Below are 22672 nucleotides of genomic sequence, written 5' to 3'. Positions count from 1 at the left end.
ATGCCTGATGGCTTTGGCTAAAACAAGATGTCCCTGAATTATGTGCTCAGACACACAGCCTCCACAAACACTAGGCCCAAATACAAGCCTGAATATGGAAATGCTACAAATATCCCCACTACTTAGAACAAACTGCAGAAATGTTACTCACAGCTGAAAAGCAGCAGTGAGCCTTTAAATGAAAGTTTTAAACAGCTAAAGGAGCCACTAGAAAAATGAGTTTAACTGCAACAAGTTATCATAAACAAACAACCCAACAGATGCTTAATAAGAGTGGACAATTTCCAGTTAATACCTCACACACAGTGAAACTAGCTAGAAAAAATACACAGTACACAAAGTGCTATAAACAACAAAGAAATAAAGAACAAAATAAAAAAAAACAGGATACTTAATGTTATATATTGTAGCTCGAGTTTGCTGAGTGTCCTTCCTTGATCAGCTCACTGTAAAATGGCTGAACACTCACAACTGAGCTTCTTAGGTAACAGAAAGTTGAAACCTGAGACAGCTTTTAAGAAAGAAATCTCAAAAAACCAATGAGGTGCTTAGTCTAAGCTGTAGTCCAGGAGACCTCAGTCAGCCAATGACCTCAAACAATTCTCTCTCACTGAAATGCCTGATGGCTTTGGCTAAAACAAGATGTCCCTGAATTATGTGCTCAGACACACAGCCTCCACAAACACTAGGCCCAAATACAAGCCTGAATATGGAAATGCTACAAATATCCCCACTACTTAGAACAAACTGCAGAAATGTTACTCACAGCTGAAAAGCAGCAGTGAGCCTTTAAATGAAAGTTTTAAACAGCTAAAGGAGCCACTAGAAAAATGAGTTTAACTGCAACAAGTTATCATAAACAAACAACCCAACAGATGCTTAATAAGAGTGGACAATTTCCAGTTAATACCTCACACACAGTGAAACTAGCTAGAAAAATACACAGTACACAAAGTGCTATAAACAACAAAGAAATAAAGAACAAAATTAACAAAAACAGGATACTTAATGTTATATATTGTAGCTCGAGTTTGCTGAGTGTCCTTCCTTGATCAGCTCGGTGTAAAATGGCAGAACACTCACAACTGAGCTTCTTAGGTAACAGAAAGTTGAAACCTGAGACAGCTTTTAAGAAAGAAATCTCAAAAGAACCAATGAGGTGCCTAGTCTAAGCTGTAGTCCAGGAGACCTCAGTCAGCCAATGACCTCAAACAATTCTCTCTCACTGAAATGCCTGATGGCTTTGGCTAAAACAAGATGTCCCTGAATTATGTGTTCAGACACACAGCCTCCACTAACACTAGGCCCAGATACAAGCCTGAATATGGAAATGCTACAAATATCCCCACTACTTAGAACAAAATGCAGAAATGTTACTCACAGCTGAAAAGCAGCAGTGAGCCTTTAAATTAAAGTTTTAAACAGCTAAAGGAGCCACTAGAAAAAAGGGTTTAACTGCAACAAGTTATCATAAACAAAGAACCCAACAGATGCTTAATAAGAGTGGACAATTTCCAGTTAATACCTCACACACAGTGAAACTAGCTAGAAAAAATACACAGTACACAAAGTGCTATAAATAACAAAGAAATAAAGAACAAAATAAACAAAAAACAGGATACTTAATGTTATATATTGTAGCTCCGAGTTTGCTGAGTGTCCTTCCTTCGATCAGCTCACAATTTTGGTATTTACCGTCTACTGGTGGTGTTCTTCCACCATAACCTAGCTCCCTCTTGGGGGCTCCTGACAGGGCAAGAAAGACTAATGTAATGGAGTTGGCTGCCTTATTTTATACTACTGATGACCAGGTGTCAGTCCTGGAGCGATGGCAACCAACGCAGTAATACTAAGCCTCTGGTATTCGGGCTGACTGAGGGCTACCCTGGCAGGGATAACCCAAATGTGATGACTGCAACAGTGAATATACTCGAACATCTACATTTATGGTAAGTGTACACAACTGTACTTTTTACTTTTCATTATGCTGCTCCTATGTATTGTGGCAGCTTGATAGCAGCAGCAAGAGCAAATGATGAACATATGATCCAATGTTGTAAAAGCATTTTATAATACAGTTTTTGCTATTCAAAACTGAAGCACTACCTTTTTGAGCATTTGTACAAATAACTACACAGATCACATGACTGCATTCCATGTGTTCTGAAAATGTTATGTTGTATGGACATGTATTGTTGAGTAGCTGTACTGGTTAATCAATACGACAGTATCATGTGAAGCTGAGAGACCATGGGTTCATATCACACCAAAGTGTATAAGCAGACATAGATTTGGCTTAATGTTTAAGGTTTTCACCACATAAGCATAAAATACAGGGTTTGAGTCTAACTTTGGGTTACTGGCTAGTGTTGAAATGGCCCTTCAGAGTGGTTGGCCTCGTATTCACTTGTGAATATGTGGATGTTCTTCGTGTTTCACTGTTGCAGTCATTACATTTGGGTAATCTGTTGGCAGGTTGCCCTCATTCGGCCTGAATAACAAAGACTTGGGTCCTGCTGTCTCCTCTTCCATAACGTCAGGTCGTCAGGGGTATAAAACATGCATCCGACACCATTTTATTCAGTCTTTCTTGCCGTGCGGTGCCCGAAGCTGAAGCAGTTTGCAAGTGCCGGTCAGCCGACTCTTGAAATTTTCACATTCGAGTTTCAGAACCGAAGTCTTCAACTAAAGCTAAGTACCCCGTTGGGGAAACTTTTTCTTGCTCCTTACCAATGTCAGTAAAAGTTAATAATTGCATTACTTGTGGAAAGCAAATAACTCATAGGGATTTTCATTTGTACTGTATTCCTTGCCTAGGCCCAGATCATAACGTGCCTTGCTGTCAGTTTTGTGCTAGATTTAACCAACGCACTATTAAGCGTCGGTATATTTTTGCTTCAAAATATTTTGGATCCAGATTTATTTACCCTGAAATGTCATCGGTTAGCAATCCGACTACCGGAGTTCACAAAAAAACGCAAAGAAAAAGACAGAGACAGACCGTCGAGGTCCAAAACCGATGACGAAGCTTCTCCTAAGCCAGTCGCCGGTACTCAGTGAGGGGCTTTTGCAGCCCCTGATACCCGCTACTTTGGAGTCGCAGGCCTCTACCGAGACCCATGCGGAGTCCAGTATGCCACAAGATTCTCAGAGTATTGAACTCGCGGATGTCTCTCCCTTGGATGGGTCCGGAGCCGCTGAGCAGGCACGGCTTCTGAGGGTGTTTTCAGGCCTCAGCATTTTTATATAAAACCGACGTCAGCTTCAAAAACAAGATCAAACACATCTTCTAAGTCCAAACAACCGACGCATGAGCCACGTGCTCAGCAACAGATGATCAAAATGGCTAAGGACTTAATTACCTTGATCAGGGGTTCCCCCCCCCCCCGCTAAAAGGCCTAGGCAAGACACTGATTATGAATATTCAGATCAGGTTTCCATTTTTTCTGATTCCTCTTCTGATCAGGAACTTTCTATTCCACCCTGTCAGGATTCAGATGCAGAAGAATCAATCCCATCTGCATCTCCTCCTAAGGATTATTCTTTTGGAGAAACCTTGCATACTTTAAGGGAACATTTTCATTGGGAGAGTCAGGATTTCTCTGAATCAAAAAAGAGGCTTAGGGATTTTCTCCTTCTTCCTCAGCATAGGCCTTTGGCTATACCTCCTGAATTAGACATTGTTGATGATGTGTTTTCGGAATCAAGCATGGCTCCTGATTCCCTACCTCCAGCTCCTAGTAAGCCAGACAGACATTACAGGGTTCCTGACTCCCACAAATTTCTATTCAAAAATCCTGCTGCTGATCCTGAGACTGTCTCACAGGGTCTCAAAGGTGTAAAGGCCTTTACAGCCAAAAATTCTACTCCCTCTGATAGAGATTCCAGGGCGCTAGATAGATGGGGAAAGAAGGTTTATACGTCTGCAACCTTGGCAATTAGGGCCTTAAACTGCCAGTTTCCTATGCTTAAATATCAACAGCATGTTATGGGCTTATTGAAACAGAAAATGATGTTGATTTCTGATTGTGTGGAAAATAAAGAATTACAGGAATTATTGCATGCAGCAGAACAGGTTGGAAAGCATACTTTGCAATGTGGTTTTGATTCCTTGGAGGCCTCTTGCAGGGCAACAGTTACTGGATCTGTGATTAGAAGGCATGCCTGGCTCAAGGAGCAAAATCTGCCTGATCATGTTAAAGCTAAATTGTTGGATGCCCCTTTACAGCATGATACTCTGTTTGGTAATAAGGCAGAAGAGGTTTTAAAGAAAATGGAAGACCAAGCTAAATCTATGCAAACTGTAAAAGATTTCTTACAAGTGCAGCCACCCAGGTTCAGTAGGCACTGGCCTACTAAAAATTGGTCCTTTCCTGTGTCCAGCAGAGTCTCTCAAGGCAAATCCAGGTGCTCAAAAGGCTCTAGGTACCAATCACAGGTTTCTTACAGGTCAAAGCAATGGGGTGCCTCCACCTCCAAATCTGGAGGAAACAAAGCACAACCCTACAGTAAGCAGTCTCAATGACTTCCCTCTACCTTCACCAAGCACTTGTCTTTTGGCAGCCCCCTTGGGGGGAACATTATCACTTCAGGGGTGCAGATTTCATTTCCATACTTTGCCAATTCCAAACGGTTGGCCAGATTTGCCACAAAATCAATGGGCAGAGGCTCAGAAACAAGTTACGTCCCTCATGGATATGGGGGCTATTCAACCAGTACCAGAACAGGAAAAAGGACAAGTTTTTTATTCAAGACTGCTCCTGGTACCCAGAAAAGACAATGCCTGCATCCAATACTGGACTTACTGATTTTAAACACGTTCCTGGACATTCCAAAATTCTAAATGCTGACTTTACAACAGCTACTGCCTATGCTGGGCAGAAACGCTTGGTTAGTGACTCTAGACTTAAAAGAGGCATACCTGCAAATCCCAATAAGGGAATAGTGCAGAAGATACCTCCGCTTCAAGGCAGGTTTTTTACAATACCAATTCTCTGCACTGCCCTTTGGCTTATCTATTGCACCCAGGGTCTTTACAAAGTGCCTGGCACCAGTAATTGCATTTTGCAGACAAAGAAGCATACAAATTTATCCTTACCTGGATGACTGTCTCATTCAAGCAGAGAACAAGGACATTCTTCTTCAACATCTGGCGTTTGTAAAAAGGCTTCTAACATGCCTAGGGTACAGAATAAATGAAAAGAAATCACAACTGGTACCCTCTCAAATAATTACATTCCTGGGTGCAAGCTTGAATACAACTGCCAAGATGGCTTACCTTACGCCAGATAAGCAAAGGCAACTGACAACGATGGCAACAAAAACCCAGTTATCTGCAAGACAAATTCTGCAGGCTTTGGGGTTCATGGCATCCTGCATTCTACTAATTCAATATGCAAGACTGCATATGAGGAAACTTCAATGGTACCTAAAAAGTTTATGGAGTCAACATTGTCACAGTCTGGAAACAATGATCCCTCTCATTCCCTGCCTACAACAGGAGTTTCTTTGGTGGGCAGAGACATGTCACCAAAACAAGGGATTGTCATTCACTCTACCCCCTGCCACCCAAACCCTAACTACAGATGCATCAGACTATGCTTGGGGAGCCCACCTGGTGGGGAGATGCATTCAGGGCATATGGAGCCCAAAACAAATGCATCTGAATATCAACCAGAAAGAGATGCTAGCTGTTCAGAATGCTCTGACAGCCTTCAAGGACTTACTTCATCCAGGACAACTACTGATAAAGGCGGACAACACCACGGTTACGTGGTACATAAACAAGCAGGGGGGTGCACATTCCTACCCCCTTTGCAGACTAGCCATGGCATTATGGAACACAGCCTTGACTTACCGAGTACATCTCAAGCTCAATTCCTGCCAGGAAAACAAAATACTCTGGCAGACGACCTAAGCAGAAATCTTATGGACCCGCACGAGTGGAAACTGGATCCACAAATCTTCAGCATGGTAACACAGAAATGGGGGAGCCCAGACATAGATCTATTTGCCTCTCCCCAAAGTTATCAACTGGACAAATTCTGCACAAGGACTTATCACAGACAAGCATGGAAAGTGGATGCCCTATCCTTCAGTTGGAAAAACCAAAATGATCGTAATTGCTCCGGACTGGCCTCGCCAGCACTGGTACCCAATTCTAAGGAATATGTCTCAACTCCCGCCATGGTACTTGCCTCAAATACCTCATCTACTGTCTCAGCAGAACAATCAAATTCTGCACACTCAGCTCCAAACTCTGAACCTTGCAGCATGGCTGATCATTTAATTATTCAAACAACACCTCTCAGAAAATCTGTGATGGATGTCATTTTGGAAGCCAGAAGGCCTAGTACTAGAAAATCTTATGCTGATAAATGGAAGAGATTCTGTGCTTGGAACCAAGTACAAGGAACAGACACAGCAAAACCAAATATCCCTCAGATTTTACAATACTTAACTGTGATGCTTGACAGGGGCCTATCTTTTTCTTCAATAAAAATTCATACCTCTGCCATCTCGGCTCATTACAACACGGAGCCTCCCATCTTTTCTCATCCTCTGCTAAAACTGTATCTTAGAGGGGCCAACAATTTAAGGCCTCCCAGAAGATCACCAACTCCTGCATGGGACCTCAATTTTGTGTTGGAAAAACTCACCCTGCCTCCTTTTGAACCAGCAGCTACTGCGGATATAAAATTGTTATCTTGGAAAACAGCGTTCCTTTTGGCAATCACTTCAGCAAAAAGGATTTCAAAACTACAGGCTCTCATGGCTGTGGAGCCTTTTTATTACATTTTACCTGGACAGGGTGTCCCTCAGGACCAATCCTTCATTTATGCCTAAGGTGGTATCCAGTGTGGCTCTTAACCAAACTATTCACCTACCAACATCTTACCCAAATCTGCAGAACAAGGGAGAGCAGATTCTACATTCATTGGACGTACTCAAACAACTAAGATTCTACTTAAACAGGACCAAATCTCTAAGAAAGTCTGAGCAACTACTGATGGCATTTGCTTCAGGATCAGAGCAGAAGGCTATATCAAAGCAGACTATTTCTAAGTGGATAAGCCACTGCATTAGTTTCTGCTACTTACACCATGGTAAACCTGTGCCCAAGGGAATCAGGTCACATTCCACCAGGGCTGCCTCTAACTCAGCAGCCTTTCTCAGAGGAGTTCCAACCAAAGACATTCTAGAAGCTGCTACTTGGAGCTCTGTTCATACCTTCACAAAGCATTATCATTTGCCTCTGTTCTCCAAATCCAGGGCAGGCTTTGCCACTGCAGTTCTGCAGGGCCTTATAGCCGCTCCTAATGATATTTAGTTCCATCCTCCCATCCATAGCTTTGGGATTCTACCCAAATGTAATGACTGCAACAGTGAAACACGAAGAACATAGTACAGTTGTGTACACTTACCATAAATGTAGATGTTCGGGTGTATTCACTGTTGCAGTCAGGGTTACCCACCCGCCATCTCCTTTTCTATAATTTCTCTTTCCTTCACTATATCATAAAGCCTTTGTGGTGTATTTGCTTTTGGATGATGGTAAAGTTTATGTTGCTAAAAGTGCATTTACATATATTACTGTTTATATATATATATATTTTTTTTTTTTTTTTGCTCCCCATTTGTGGGGCACCTGACATCTGGGGCAAGAAAAACTGAATAAAATGGCGTCGGCTGCATGTTTTAAACCCCTGACGTCATGGAAGAGGAGACTGCAACCGACGCAGGACCCCAAGACTTTGTTATTCAGGCCGACTGAGGGCAACCTACCAGCAGATTACTCAAATGTAATGACTGCAACAGTGAATACACTCGAACATGTACATTTATGGTAAGTGTACACAACTGTACTGTATGTAGAAACTGAATCAGAATATGTAGAAATTTTGAATTAGAAAGTCTGAAGCTTTTCACACCATTGAATGAGAACAGTGGTTGTTTAACCAGTAGCACTATAAAATCTGAATCTTTAATAGAACATGACAGTTTTCTGGAATAATTTGTGAATCTCTTTCATTCTTGTATACACATTTAGCTAGCGTATACAGTAGAATTTTGTTATCCATTTCAACTTATTACTGTAGACGTAAGTATCAAACTATGCATTTTCTTTTTCATTTTTGACTTTATTTAAACTTACAATTGCTATCGCTTCCTAATTTTAATATTTTATTTTTGTTTTCCAATAAATATTCTTTAATTTACTCTAAAGGTGACATTCAGAGATGTGCTTATTGCAGAAAGTTGTGTGTTTGGATAAGGGAGTTTAGATGTACACACGATTGCATCCCCTTTACAAGAATATGTTACTGTACATCACAGGCAGTACTGTGATCAGTAAAAACACACACACATGCACACAGACAGGATTAGCATTTCATTAATACATTTATTTTATTTATTTATTTTACATTTGTTGATCAGGCTAGTCCAGCTGGATATATGTCCATTTTCAGCAGAGGCCCAGGGAGAAAAGCACCTCGAAAACACAGTGTCATTTATAATAAAATTACAGTTTTTACAGATGCAGGTACATCACATATTTAAGCAATTCTTAGTACTTCATTACATTTCTGCTTACTGAATCCTAGTACATATCATATATGGATAGTTATAAGAAAATATTAATAATGATATACGATTAATATATAAAAGCACATTTTCTTTATGGTTAACAGAAAGCAACTAGTATATACAGGTGTAGTTATAGGTGTCTTGCGATAAATGGGGTAATTAGTCAGGGTTCGCACAAGGACATAACCAATGTGATTTAAGGTATAGTTTCAGATTGTTTTTAAATAGTGTTATTGATGAAAGGGAGGTCAAGTCACTGGGGAGTGAGTTCCAGGTTTTGCCCATGATATTAGAGAACAAAAAGTCACGAGCCATATTGTTGGTTTTACCTATTTGTACTAGTATTTTGTTAGATGAGCGTAGGGTCTTAAGGTTATTGTAGGGGGTGATGAGGTTGGTAAGAATTGGTGTATTAGTAGGCTGATACAGGATCTTATGGGAAACTGTTAATTGGTTAACTAGTAAGTACATTTGGCAACTCTAGCCATCCTAGTTGTTCCAAATTAACACAGTGATGGGTTCTGAATGCAGATCCTGTTGCAAATCTAGCAGTATTATTGTAGGATATAGTCAGCTTGTTCAGGTTGTTTTTAGACAGGTTAGTATAAGTAGGAGAGGCGTAGAGGAGAGATTAGGTGGGTACGGGCAATAGTAGCCCTTGCTAATAGGGTCAGAAAGGGTTTGATTCTATAGGGGAAGCCTAGTGTTTGTTGACTGTTTTAATAGTACTGTTAATGTGAGTATCAAAGTTAAGGTTGTTATCAATTAGTACCTCTAGTTATGTTGTAGTTGCATCAGGAGATGTGATAGTACCGTTGTTTGATGTAACAGTAAAGTTAAGTGGGGAGGCCCTACGGGTGGGAGCGAATAGTAGGTGTTTTTTTTTTGGGGGGGTTCAAGATGAGGCAACAATGTAGAAGCCATATCTCAACTGTATTAAACACATTTTGGGTGAGGGTCTGAAGGTCTAATGGAAAGGTGTACATGGAGAAGTACATGTTAGAGTGCACCAAGGGCTCCACACTTAATGGTACAAGTCAAAAGATCAAGGCTACTATCTACACAGAGTGCCTCAGTCTAAGCAATTCCAGACTGGTAGCTGTGCTACAGGAAGATACAGAAATTCCACAGGGCTGTACTCATGGCAGTACAACCCAGGAGACCTGGGCTGCTAACCATGCAGCCTCTATCTATGCAGTACAAAATAGGTGCTCAAACTACAGTAAAGTGCAGAAATTACACAGAGCTTCACACATGGGATTAAAACCCAGGAAAACAGGGTTACTATCCATGTAGCCTCTATATAAGCAGTACCACCAAAAAGGGGTATGAACTATGGTAAAGTAAGGAGATTCCACAGGGCTGCACATATTATAGTGTAATCCAGGAGATCAGGGCTACTATCCATGCAGCCTCAACCTAAGCAGTACCAAGTGGGTGCACAAACTACAGTAAAGTACTTGGATTCATCATGGCTGCACACATGGTGATACAACCCAAGAGATCAGGGCTGCTACCCATGCAGCCTTTATCTAAGCAGTACCAAACAGGTGCCTGAATTACAGTAAAGTGAAAGATTCCACAAAGCTGCACACATGGTACCCAGAAGATTAGAGCTGCTATCCACGTAGCCTGACTCGAAGTATGAACTACAGAAATAGTAAAGAGATTCCACAGAGCTGCACCCATGCTGGTACAACCCATATGATCAGGGCTGCTATCCATGCAGCCTCTATCTAAACAGTACCAAGCAGGTTCATAAAATACAGTAAAGTACAGGAATTCTACATGGCTCCACACATGGTGGTACATCCCAGACGTTCAGGGATACTACTTATGCAGCCTCAATCTAAGCAGTCCCAAGCAGATTTATAAACTTTCATTATGCAGTGGGATCTCTGTTATGCTACCAGAGTATATGCATCCACATGAATGCATTATGTTACCAATTTGGAATGTGACTTAGGGTATAAACGCATGTATCATCTCATACGCGTTTGTGTGTTTGTGTATGTGTATATATATATATATATATATATATATATATATATATATATATATATATATATATATATATGGGTCCCCTTCACATGGTCGACATTTCAGAATGTCGAAGATCATATGGCTGACACCATATGATCGACATTCGAAATGTCGATCATGCAGAACCGGCATCTCCAAACAGTGCAGAATGGAAAGTTTCCATCTTCCGCACTGTAGTGTGATCTCGGAGTTGGTATATTTATGTTCTAGGGGTGTGGTGGAGGAGGGCGGAGTAGCGTGAAGTTAAGATTTTGTTGTGGGGTTTTTTTTGTATGGTCGACATTTCGAATGTCGATCATATGGTCTCGGCCATATGGTTTTTGACATTCTGAAATGTCGGCCATATCAAGTAGACCCATATATATATATATATATATATATATATATATATATATATATATATATATATATATATATATATATATATATATATATATATATATATATATATATATATGGGTCTACTTTGTTTCATTGCAAGCTCATTTCACTGAATTTAAACTCACCCTGACCAAATTGCTGAAACCTCAAATTACTGAAAACTCATTATACCCGAGATTATCCTGACTATGAAAAACAGAACTGGAGTAGATCGGGCATGGGCTTGAACTGCTTTACTCCCTTTTTCATGGAGAAGGTTGTGGACTGGAATAACAGAATGAGTGAGGAGGCCGAATATACAGATTTCATTCATGAGTACATGAGACAGGTAGAGAGGGGTTGAAGAAGAAATTAGGATGGAGGGGACATGGTATGTTGGATGCAGTTATGCTTTCTACTCTAAAGAAAATGTAATGACATATGATATGAAATAAAACAATGGAACACTAAGCCAGGCCTTGACCAAACCTGTGTCTGCTTTGGCAGCCACTTGATTCGTGCAGGTGGTGATATCACTCTCCAGCATGCAGCTAATACCCTGCTCATCATGTGCATGTGGGTTCTGTGCAGAAAAACAGCATAAGCAAAGCAGATTTTCCTTTGAATGGGAAAACAGCATCAAAAATCAGAATCTCAGCAGTGATTTTAGCTCTATGACTTCTCAGAAGCTCCACAATATCCATGCCTATCCTCTGAACTGGTTCCTCTATCACAGGCAAAGGCAGCAAAGGAACTTTGACCTTGTCTCCAGCCTTGCCTACTTTTTGGCACTGCTCACATGTCCTGCAGTACCCTGTTACATATCTTGCAATCCCAGGATCAATAAAAGTTCTACATAATAAGTCTCTTGGTATGCTTTATGCCCATATGACCTGCAAAGGGAATGTCATGAGCTATGGCTAGAAGTGCCAGACGGTAGGCTGTGGGCACTGCCACCTGCTGATTACCTCACCTTCTATCCCTCCATCAGAGGTCCACTCTCTGTACAGTAACCCTTTGTTCCAGTATTCAGAACCCCTTTTTCCTTCAGAATCAGGTGCCTCCCTATCTCCCTCCCTCAAGCCTCTTACTGTAGAGTCTGAGAGGTGAGCCTGTCTCAGCTCTGTCTTTGCAATCCTTCTCAGCTCCCTTTCCACATGAATTCTGGTCTGTTCTGACAGCGGTGCCTCACTGTCAGCCTGGGTACTACTACTCACCTCTGCCCTTGCAGTCACTCTGTCCAAGGGAACATCAGTACACAGCAGCAGCTGTGGCTCACCTTCAGTCTCACTGCTACAGGGTAGCTCCCTCCATGAAGTAGCCACATCACCAGTCCTGACTTCAGGTGTGCAGTTTGTCTGGGTCTCCCCCAGGCTACCAGACCCACATGACTGTCTCCAAGCCTGACTGCATGTCACTGCATGCACACAAGTTACTGCATTATCAAAAACATTCCCTATCACGATATCTGCAAGGATATCCTTAAACACACCTACTTGCTTGCTTCCTTTTCCAGCCTTCCAGTCAAGGTGAACCCTGGCTAAAGGCATTTGGAATAGGATACCTCCTAAAACTCTGACTGGAGTGGACTGCCCAAGCAAGTACTGCTCCTGTTTAGCCACTGCAGACTTCACAATGGTTATTTCAGAGGCTGTGTCTCTCTTGGCAGTGGCCTGTTTTCCCTCCACCAAGATCGAATATAAACTCTGATGGTAGTTTGGTACCCGTTTTGCCTCCAGACGACTTACCACTGGCATAATGTTATTCCAACTTGCTGGGTCCCCCACCTTTTGTTCTCCACCTTGCCTCCATGGGCATCTGTGTGCTACATAGGTTCATAGGTTCATAGGTTCATACTAGGCTATCTGCCCGAGGGCATTTACAAGCCTAGCCCATCGTTACGCCACCCCTTTAGTATGGGGAACTATACCCATTATTTTGCTGTGCCTCTGTCGAGCAGTGACACTGAGGTAATCCCTGGGGTATATCTGCGATCTCCCATCCATTGGTCAAGATTTCTCTTGAACAAGGCCAGCGAGGTGCTCTGCCTCACATGTACCGGGATTTTGTTCCACAGCATAGGGAGTCTTTGGGTGATGAATCTATCCCTCCAGCACGTCCTATTAATAGTGTGTCGAGGTTTAAGTCTCCGCCCTTGTGGCTCTGATGGATCTAGATTTTTGAGGTGAAGCATATTCATCAAATCTGGGTTTGACATGGCCTTGTATGTTAGGCAAAGGTCACCTCTGAGCAAGCGGTGGCGACTGAATAGAGCTGGAGTTCTTTCAGTCGGGCAGCATAGGACAGATTTTTGAGACCCTTTATCCTTTTGGTGAGGAACTTTGTGGCCTCTCCAGCTGCTGCAAGTGTCGGGTCAGATACATTCGAATGGGGCATTGTACTCAATCATTGGTCTGATGAGTGATGAGTAAAGGAGACTATGACCTCCCTTGATCTAGATGAGAATCCCTTCATGATAAGGTGGGCAATGTAGAAGGTCTTCCTGACTACTTTAGCTACATGGGTGTCGAATGACAGACTACTATCAACCTGGGTCCCCAGGTCCCTGATAACTTCTTCTGTGCTCAGTGGATTGCCACCTATTTGGTAGCTAGGGGTAACCTTGTTTTTCCCGAAGGGTATGACTATGCATTTTTTGGCATTTAACTTTAGGCCGTGGCTCTGGCACCAGTTATCCGTTTCTGTGAGACCCTTCTGAAGGATATCTGTGTCAGATGTGTTACTATGAAGCCCAGTTTGCAGTCATCTGCAAACTTTGTCAGCCATAACCCTCCTGTGTTTGCTTGTACTTCGGAAAAGTAGATGCCAAACAAGAGTGGCCCCACTGGTTACATTTAAAACATTTAACTGTTGATCCTGGGTGTGAACCTGACTAGTGGCTTTCCTTGTTACTGGAGGACTCTGTTGTGGCGGTTTAGGCTGCTTACCATGGGTTCTTTTATATCTATGTACAGCACTGGGTATCCCTTTCCTGTGCAGTGATGCCCTGCTTGCTAGATATAGGTCTCCTTTTTTCCCCAAATTCATCTGCAGAGTTGCATTCTCTGTCTGTGAACCAGATTCTGTTGTCCTCAAGCAAAGTGCTAAGGGCTTGTTCCCTCGCCAAGAGGTCTGCCAGCCCTTGAAAAGTGGTGACCTAACACCCACTCACTCACCTATGAAAATAAGTGCTTAGTTCAGCAATATAATCACATACACTTATCTGCCTTGCATCTATGCTCACAAGACTTTTTTTCTGTAAGCTTCAGATATTAACTTAAAACATTGTAATAGACAGTGCTTCACTTTATCATAATCTAAACAGTCAGTATCAGACAATTCAGAAACAATTACAGCTTTACCATGGAGTAAGGGGGTGAGGAACTGTACCCAGAGCCCTGTCAACATTATACTCTTTGCATACTCTTTCAAATATATGAATAAAACTATCAAAATTATCACCTTCTTGGTACTGAGGAAGAGGTTTACTGACCTTTATTGCTTCTTGGGTATGGTTACTTCCTTCCCCATTACCTCCATGACCTTGGTGAAGAATCAGCATTTCCTTTTCATGTTGCTTCTGCCTCTCATTTTCTTTGGCTTCCAAACACCGCAGTCTCTGCAGATTTTGATTCCAAACGTTTGGACTCCATCTCAAGTATCTTTAATTCCAGATGGATTTTTAAGTCCCCTGAGGAAAAGTTGAACCATCCTTCTTCTGAGAGCTGTACATTCCCGGTGGCAATCTGGTTGTCTTCCTGGCTACTGGTCTGTGATGTAGCTCTGATTAAGGCTGCAATCATTTCCACTCCTTTGGCTTGGCACATCTCAGCTAACTGCTTCCTTGTCAGCTTGCCATAATCCTCTCCTGACATCCTTGTCTGCTCTCCCTGACTAACTAAGCTAAGAAGAAGTATGTAAATAAAACTATTGTGATATGAAACTCTGAATGTCTACCATGTGGCTGCTGAGAGTACACGTTTCTTTAGTGACAACTGCTTACAGGCTACAGGAATTCAATATCCCCACCGCTGCTCACCAGTAACTGCTGCTCACCAGTATGTGAGCATGGAATGGTCCCACTACTGTCAACCAATATATGATGTCCAGAACTGCTACCAGTATGTGTCATCCCCACATGGGGCCAGTAATCAAGGAGCCTGAATCCTCACCACTGACACTGAAGAGGGATGTGTACTTGGAATACAAATGGATACACTCAGTATTTCCAGATGAAGACCTCTCTGCATCAGATACAATTTCCCTTAAAAGCACTTAAGGAACACACACAGCCCAGGGTCTGGATGTCTCTATATCTGTCTCCCTCCAGGTCCCAAATAAGACTTCCCACTGGTACAGCTGTAGGGTTAGGTCCTCAGCCAAGTCCTCCATCACCCTCTATGTAAACCCACTGCTTCATGTCCCTGCCCCAAATAGCTGACACACACACACACACACACACACACACACATTGAGAGATTTGATTTGCACACATGCGCACACACACACACACACACACACACACACACACACACACACACACACACACACACACACACACACACACACACACACACACACACATTGAGAGATTTGATTTGCATACACACGTATGCACACACACACCTGGGAAAGGCTGGCACAGGTTTACTAGCTATGCCCCCTTCTGCTAACACTGTAAGGTAGTTATCACTGCCACCAGACACTCCCCAATCAGCTACTCTAAAGCCCTTAACAAAGGGTGTCCAATTATACTGTTCAGTATTAATACTAATAAAAATTGTAATAGTTCACCAAGACTGCCAGGCCTTCTGGAGTGGCTCACACAGTGTCGCCAAGTAAATATAAGCACTCTCAAAGGTTAAATACTTTCTACAAGGACCAGCCACAAAGGACCAGACACAAATGTTTTAAATATATTTACTAATAAATAGTAAAAGAACAGGAAAATACTGAATGTATATTTATGGTAAACCACAGAGTTCAAATCACAGAAAATATTGAAATTAACACTGATGGACAGACTCGTACAAATTAAGAAAATCACTCTCTGAACTAAGCTTCACTATATTCCTGACTGAATTTAAGACAATTTTACTGTTCCCTAGTTAAGTTACTTACTACCATAAGGCAAGATACTGTGGGTGAGGGTCTTTCTAGTCAGGCTTCCCTAACAGAATACCCTATGCTGTCAGATTTCTCTTTTCAATATCTAAAGTATGATTTTTCAAGAGGGCTGGCAGAATGACCTCATCTGGTCACCTGACTCTAGGTTCTCACTGTATTCCCTTTGAAGCTGAGACAGGAGTTTAGCACAAATGGTCACAATACACATCCAGATGTTTATGGCAGTGCCTGGGGCCTCCCCTCTTTTCACTGAGCTGATGAACAAAGGCTCTTTCCCAGACCCAGCATCTCTGGTCCTATTTGGCACTGTGGGTGACATTTTTATGGTTTAACAGCTTATTTACATTTCCCTTATTTTTCTTAAAGTTAACCTTTGCTGTCCCAGTGTCCTCTGTTAAAACATATACATTTAATTCAGTTGCAATAATGCATGTACATTTATTTTCATTTCAGCAGGGTGCACTGTTGATGCATTTTATTACAAGCAAACCTCACCAATACGTTTTTAGCACAATCATCTTTACAAATCAGTTTGATATACAAATGACATACAGTTCAAATACATTTGTAGCACAAGCATATTGTATAAGTCAGTTTGATATTCAAAGGACATATCATTCTTTACAAAACTCCAGCTGGCTATGCTGGCACTTGCCCATAACATCACACCTCCCTCCAAATGTTTTTTTTTTCCCAATTTGCCAAGTTTCTAGATGTCAACTTTTTTATTGTTTTTTGTTTGTTTTTGCATTTAGGAAAGCCAGTGTTTTCATTATTGGCATTCCTAATAGGAAACCTTGCACATGAACATAGGCATGATCAGGCATACATTTTCCTCACATTTATTATTGGGAGTGAGACCCGAGAAACTTGTACCATCCACACTATACTGCTTGAGCAGATGTAACATGATAGAATTTGAAATGCTCAGGTTTATGTCAAGTTATCTTTTTTCCAATTTATTCTATTTGTTTATGTACTTATCTGTTGATCAACTGATCGATTATTTGATTTATTTTGTATCCTGTTAATGGATGGATCTCAGATGACCTATTTCAGCCACAACCTAGAATAATACAGAGTTCGGATGCATGGCTTAATGCATGCGTTATTCATTGTATAAGTATATAGATCAGTTAGCTCAGTGAGTACATTTGCATGCAACATTAAAGCCATTTCTGTACAAAGGTACATTACCTAAAGCACACTGTACATAAGGAAATATAATTTAGTATATGTTGGCAGAGTTGAGATTTACATAATGTAACTGTGACATCAGTGTAATAAAGACAGTAGAAATGCTCTGCCCTTTTAACTGTAAGGAATATGGTGCAGTGGTGCAATGATGTTCAGACTGAGAGTTAAGATCAATTCTGACTATATGTGGTCCATTTCATCAAGAGGGCATCTAGAAATTGCCCCTTAGTAACTGGAAGATCCCTTATATTTTTGGATGTGTCCCCTATACTGCCTTACCCAATTACTAAAATATGCTTACCTTAAGATCAGACCCCTTCTTGGGTATGGATTCATTTTAGTGACTGCATTTTTGACATGTTTGCTGTTGATGAAAGAGGCTACTCCCAAACTCTATTAGAAGCAGCTGGGTGTCATGAAGGTTTCTTTCAGAGGAGTAGGTTAGAGGTAGTCAAACTGCACTTGGAAATTCCCATGCCTGTTGCTATCCTTATTTCAGGGACTGAGAAATCTGGAAAGTTTTCTACAGTTTTGCACAGATATAATGAATGGATCAAGAAAGGTTCCACGATACAGGTTAAGAATGGTTGTGGCACAAGGAAAATAAGATGAAGGGGGGGAGTCTTTAAGTCTGACTGTGGTGCCAAAACAGTCCTTTTTTGACACTGAGAAGAAATGCAGTTACATGATTCCGTAAGTCAAGAATGATACCAGAGTATAGTGATAGACTAATAAAATATGGTGGGGGGAAGGTGATACAGAGGCAACAGACTTTTTAGACGTTTAACATGTTGTATTTTCTTAAGAATTAGCTTATAAGTGGTATTTTTCAGATGGGATGCAGCTGAAATCAGAGAAAAAAATCAGGACTATAACAGAATTTTCGTCTTGAGAGAGTCTGAAAGAGGCTAACAAGCAGAGAGCTATGTAAAAGTATCAGCTAATGTCACTTATTTGAAGCAGGGTGAGCTGCTTAGATTAATGCCTTGTAGATGACTTTAAAGGATTACATAATATATTCTTAGCTATGTTAGCTAAATTAAAAATAAATATTAATTGGCTGATGTTGAGTTGCATTTTATTTTAAATTCACAGAGTACTTAGTATTAATTTCTTTCACTAATTTCATCTTTTTTTCCTTGTTTTACAGGTTAGGACTGAAGGAGACTTACCAGTGGTAAAATACATTTTAATCCTAATTTGTGTTGCCAAAAATTCTCTGATATTTTGCACATTTATTTTTGTAAAACATTACAAAGTACTTCCCTGCATTATTCGATTATCCACTGGTGTTATTGTGCATTTCTGTTTATTGCTGAATACTTTTTTGCCATTAATAAGAACACTGCCTCCTTTTTTATAAAACAACAGGAGCAAGCTGTTCTGTCCCCCCACCCCACGTACTAATTTCTACATACTACTTGTTGCTTGCAGATTATTCTAGTCTAAAACATACAGATATTTTATATAGCTTGCACTGCTAACGTAGGGCAGGGTTCAGAGACATGCTTTGTACTGTGAATACTACATGCAGTAAAAATTCAAGGAAAAGGCCGATATGTATGTCAAAGACAATGGCGCACTAGTGCTTCAGAACTGCATTCTGCTGATCACCAAGATGCAGGTTTTGTGCAGTAAGTGTGAAATATTGTATGAATAAATGTACTATCATAGTTCAGCGATAGCTGTATATATATATATATATATATATATATATATATATATATATATATATATATATTTATTGCAAAAATTATCACTACTGTAATACAGAGCAAGTTTAAAGATATCCATTGTAAGACAAACTCACTGTTGGCAATCCTGTTGGTAGTGCAGTGCTGTTGTTGCAAACTTGAGATCAAAGGCACACTCATGCACAAATACACGAAAGTGTGCACACACACATACACACACACACACACACACACACACACACACACACACACACACACGGGTGTGACTGACTTGTAACTGGTGGTGTAACTCCTCCACATATGCAGAATTTGAGAATATTAGGACAAGTTACTCTGGCCCACTACAGCTTACTCCACAGTCACTATCTGAGTAACCGATTAAAAATAGTTTTGATCAGTTCTTTACAACACACATGAGCAACTACTGCAAGTTGAAAATACATGCAAGTATATTAAGCCAAGCCAAAAATGAATTGGTAAGCAGCATGAAGTAAAGTGAGCTAGGACAGAGTCTCTTTGTGCACTTCTAACAAATAACTGACATTGATCACCCCCTTTTCCCATTTTTTTTAAAATGGGGTTGGGGTGCCACTTCAACAATGACAATCATCTAGCCCCAAGGCTTACACTGCCAGGTGTCTAGCTCTCCCTCGGTAGTTCATCTGTACCACACACTCACACACATTCACCCCTAGGGCCAATTTAGAATGTCCAGTCCACCTGCTGCTTCTCTTTGGAATGTGAGAGGAAACTGGGGCACTCAGAGGAAAGTCACGTGAACACAGGGAGGACATGCAAATTCTGCACAGAAGGCAGTCCAGCCAAGAATCGAACCAAGGAACTTGTTGCTGTGAGGTGACAGTGCTAATCTCTATATGCACACAAACACAGGGAGGACATGCAGACTCCACTGAGAAGGCACCCTAACTGGGAATCGAACCGGGAAACCTCTTGCTGTGAGGCGATAACGCTAACCGTTGCACCACTGTCCCACACAAATAACTGACAGATGTGCATTTATTCAGCATTTAATTCCTGTGTGCACATTCTTTTATCACTTTAAATTCTCAGTTGTTCAGTCAGTACATTATACAAGCCAAAAGGCCATATTCTTTGTTACAACTGGATTGGATATAAATAATACCTTGCTAGCAAATGGCATTACCTACCACAACAGCATAATCCACAAATTAAATGAACAATGCAACAAAGAATCAGTACACTTTAGATATTTTGGTAATACATACTTGTATGAGGTAGCAATTCAACCAAGAGGGAACATTGATGTGTAGCACTTCTCATTAATTTCTTCATAAAATAAACAGGAGCAGGTGTTACGGCCCCTCCCCTTTTAGCAGTGGAATCAACAAAAAATGCTACACAGCAAGAGTTTTCCAGCAGCCAAATACATGGATGAGTTAGAACCTTGATTCACTCATAGTTCTTCAGATCACTTTGTGTGCTGCAGCTACAACATCTACTGCAGGTATCACCAATGATAGTTACAGCGTGGCTAGCATACATGAGCACTTGTATAGCGATGCTAGTGGCTTTTGTAGCACTGAAGCTAAGTAATGGCTGTGGCATGCATGGGTGAGAGAAGGACTCATGTCTGCACAAACCACTACATGCAACCAGGATGTCCGGACACCCTGCTGCACAGTATTACCAATGATGTAAGGAGCCCTGCAAAGGCACAAATACTAATCAGAATGCATTTGCGACTCCATTTAAGTTGCCCAATCCCATCCCCCTGTAAACTGCACAGTGCTACTGCTTGTGCACCCATATTTTAGGGTCTGTGAGCATACGTGGTGCTTTCAGTACATAAGGTATACAGTGTCGTCATGTGCCCATATTCAAGTGTTAAACTAGTTCTGTCATACCTTGCATGTCTTATACATTGTTAAACCCTGGCATCCTTGTGTGTTGTAATTATTTTGTTTGTTTTTTTCATTTGTTAACTGCTTATTCCCCTTTTTCAGTGGTAACCTGGAAGCACTGTCTGGTTATGTGACTTACTCAGAGTCACAAAGTAGGCGATGGAGGTGAAAGGAGTCAAATCTTGTACCGTTAACTCAGGAAGCAGCTCATTAACTGCCTTAATTTTTAAAGCTATGCATTGTCAGTCGCAGAGTTATATTATACATATGTAAGGGGTACATTGCTGCTGTTCTGTGCATTCTGCTTTTACTGTTTCTTGATCTTCCTCACTGCTTTTTCACTTTCCAGTTATAGCCTCCACTACATTGAGCTTCAAGAGAGTCTTATGCACTCTGCAGTTGTAGGTAGTACATTGTTGCTGGACACACTCTTTCAAACTACTGACCCACAGCCCCTCCAAGCACGGTGTGTACCCTGCAGTTCTAGGGAGTACAGTTTTGCTGTTTCACAGTGCTGACAGCTTTCTACCCAAGTGCTTTGTGTTAGTACTGTGTACCCATTAATAGGGCATACAGTAGTACCATGCTGTGAACCCTGCCTAACAATATACACAGCTCCATGTGGTTGTTGTGGCCTTACACTGTAGTGCCATATTGTCACCTTAAAAGTATGCACAGCTCTCTAAAGTGTCTTTTGCAGTAATGTGTTGTAAGCTGCCCAGTGTTGTATTGTTTGCACAGTTCACCTGAAGACGTTGTGCTCTTTTTGCACCCTGTGTATTGATGTAGGGCACACGGTATAGCTGTGTGTTATAACACGCATTCGATGATGATTGCCTTGTTTGTTGTGTTGTAGAAAGGAGCAGCTGTTACTGTGACTAGCACTGTGCTCTGATGGGCTGTAAATTTCTTGATGCAGTTGTGTGCCATTTGTTCAGCTTCAGGTACACTGCTGTCTTTGCTTGCATATTTGCTAGTTACTAAGCTTATCGTCAAGGAGGTCATTGAGAAGTGTTACTAAGCTTATGGTCAAGAAGGTCATTGAGAAGCTCAGCTAACACTCTTATTACTGATAGGAGGCTAACAGTTTCATCCATTAAGTAGATTTTCCCCACATATCCCTGGTAAAAATGTGAGAACACCCAAACAGCCATGCAGACAGGTATCAGAGACTGCTAGGGAAGTACTTTGCCTGGCATTTAAGCATAGCCTATTCTAACCTGTTCTTGAAGTTGTGGATATGTTGAGTTAGATGCCTGTCGTGCCATCTTGTGTTGTTGATGTGGCATTTTAGATCTGTAGAGCCACTGTTTCCTTTACCACACTGGTTTAATTTAGTAAAGGAGTTCAAACAGTGCTGGGTCACTCATAGCATGGAAGGCTAAGTAGAGATCATGCCTCAGCAGTATTGACTACAGAGAGAGAGAGGGTTCTTAGTCTATCAGAGTAGCCAAGGGTACTGAGACATTAGATCTTTTTGGCAAAGAAATGTTTTCATCTGCAGTATACCATACAGTGTGCTTTCATCCCACTAAACATTAAAAGGAGAAGGCTTACGTGAAGTACATTAGTTAAAACCAAGGGGTGAGATGAGTGAAAACGTTGGTGTCTAATGATTCAAGGTATCAGGTGAAAGTTGTATTTTTAAGGAAGGAATTTAGAGAGAGACAGTGGATTAAAGTTAAGTATTTTGTGTACCAGTAAGGATAAGATTTTCGGTCTTTGTGTGATGGGTAAAATTTCTCACTGGTTAGGTATAGTGGTGATTGAAGTTGAAGT

The 22672-nt window shown here is 41.2% G+C and overlaps 1 protein-coding gene across 1 annotated transcript in view; it reads left to right on the top strand.

Annotated features, from left to right (window-relative positions):
* Positions 1 to 22672, top strand: part of NARS2 (asparaginyl-tRNA synthetase 2, mitochondrial) — a 1353496-nt gene that overhangs the window by 1311583 nt on the left and 19241 nt on the right. The window contains exon 12 of the mRNA XM_044072015.1: positions 18467 to 18493. Coding sequence (XP_043927950.1) covers positions 18467 to 18493 — 27 coding nt within the window. The remainder of the gene's footprint in view (positions 1 to 18466; positions 18494 to 22672) is intronic.

This window comes from Protopterus annectens, chromosome 5.part0 (genome assembly GCF_019279795.1).
Source record: "Protopterus annectens isolate FY-2018-M chromosome 5.part0, PAN1.0, whole genome shotgun sequence".
In the NCBI taxonomy this organism is placed as follows: Eukaryota; Metazoa; Chordata; order Ceratodontiformes; family Protopteridae; genus Protopterus; species Protopterus annectens.
This window is presented reverse-complemented; position numbering and strand designations above follow the sequence as displayed.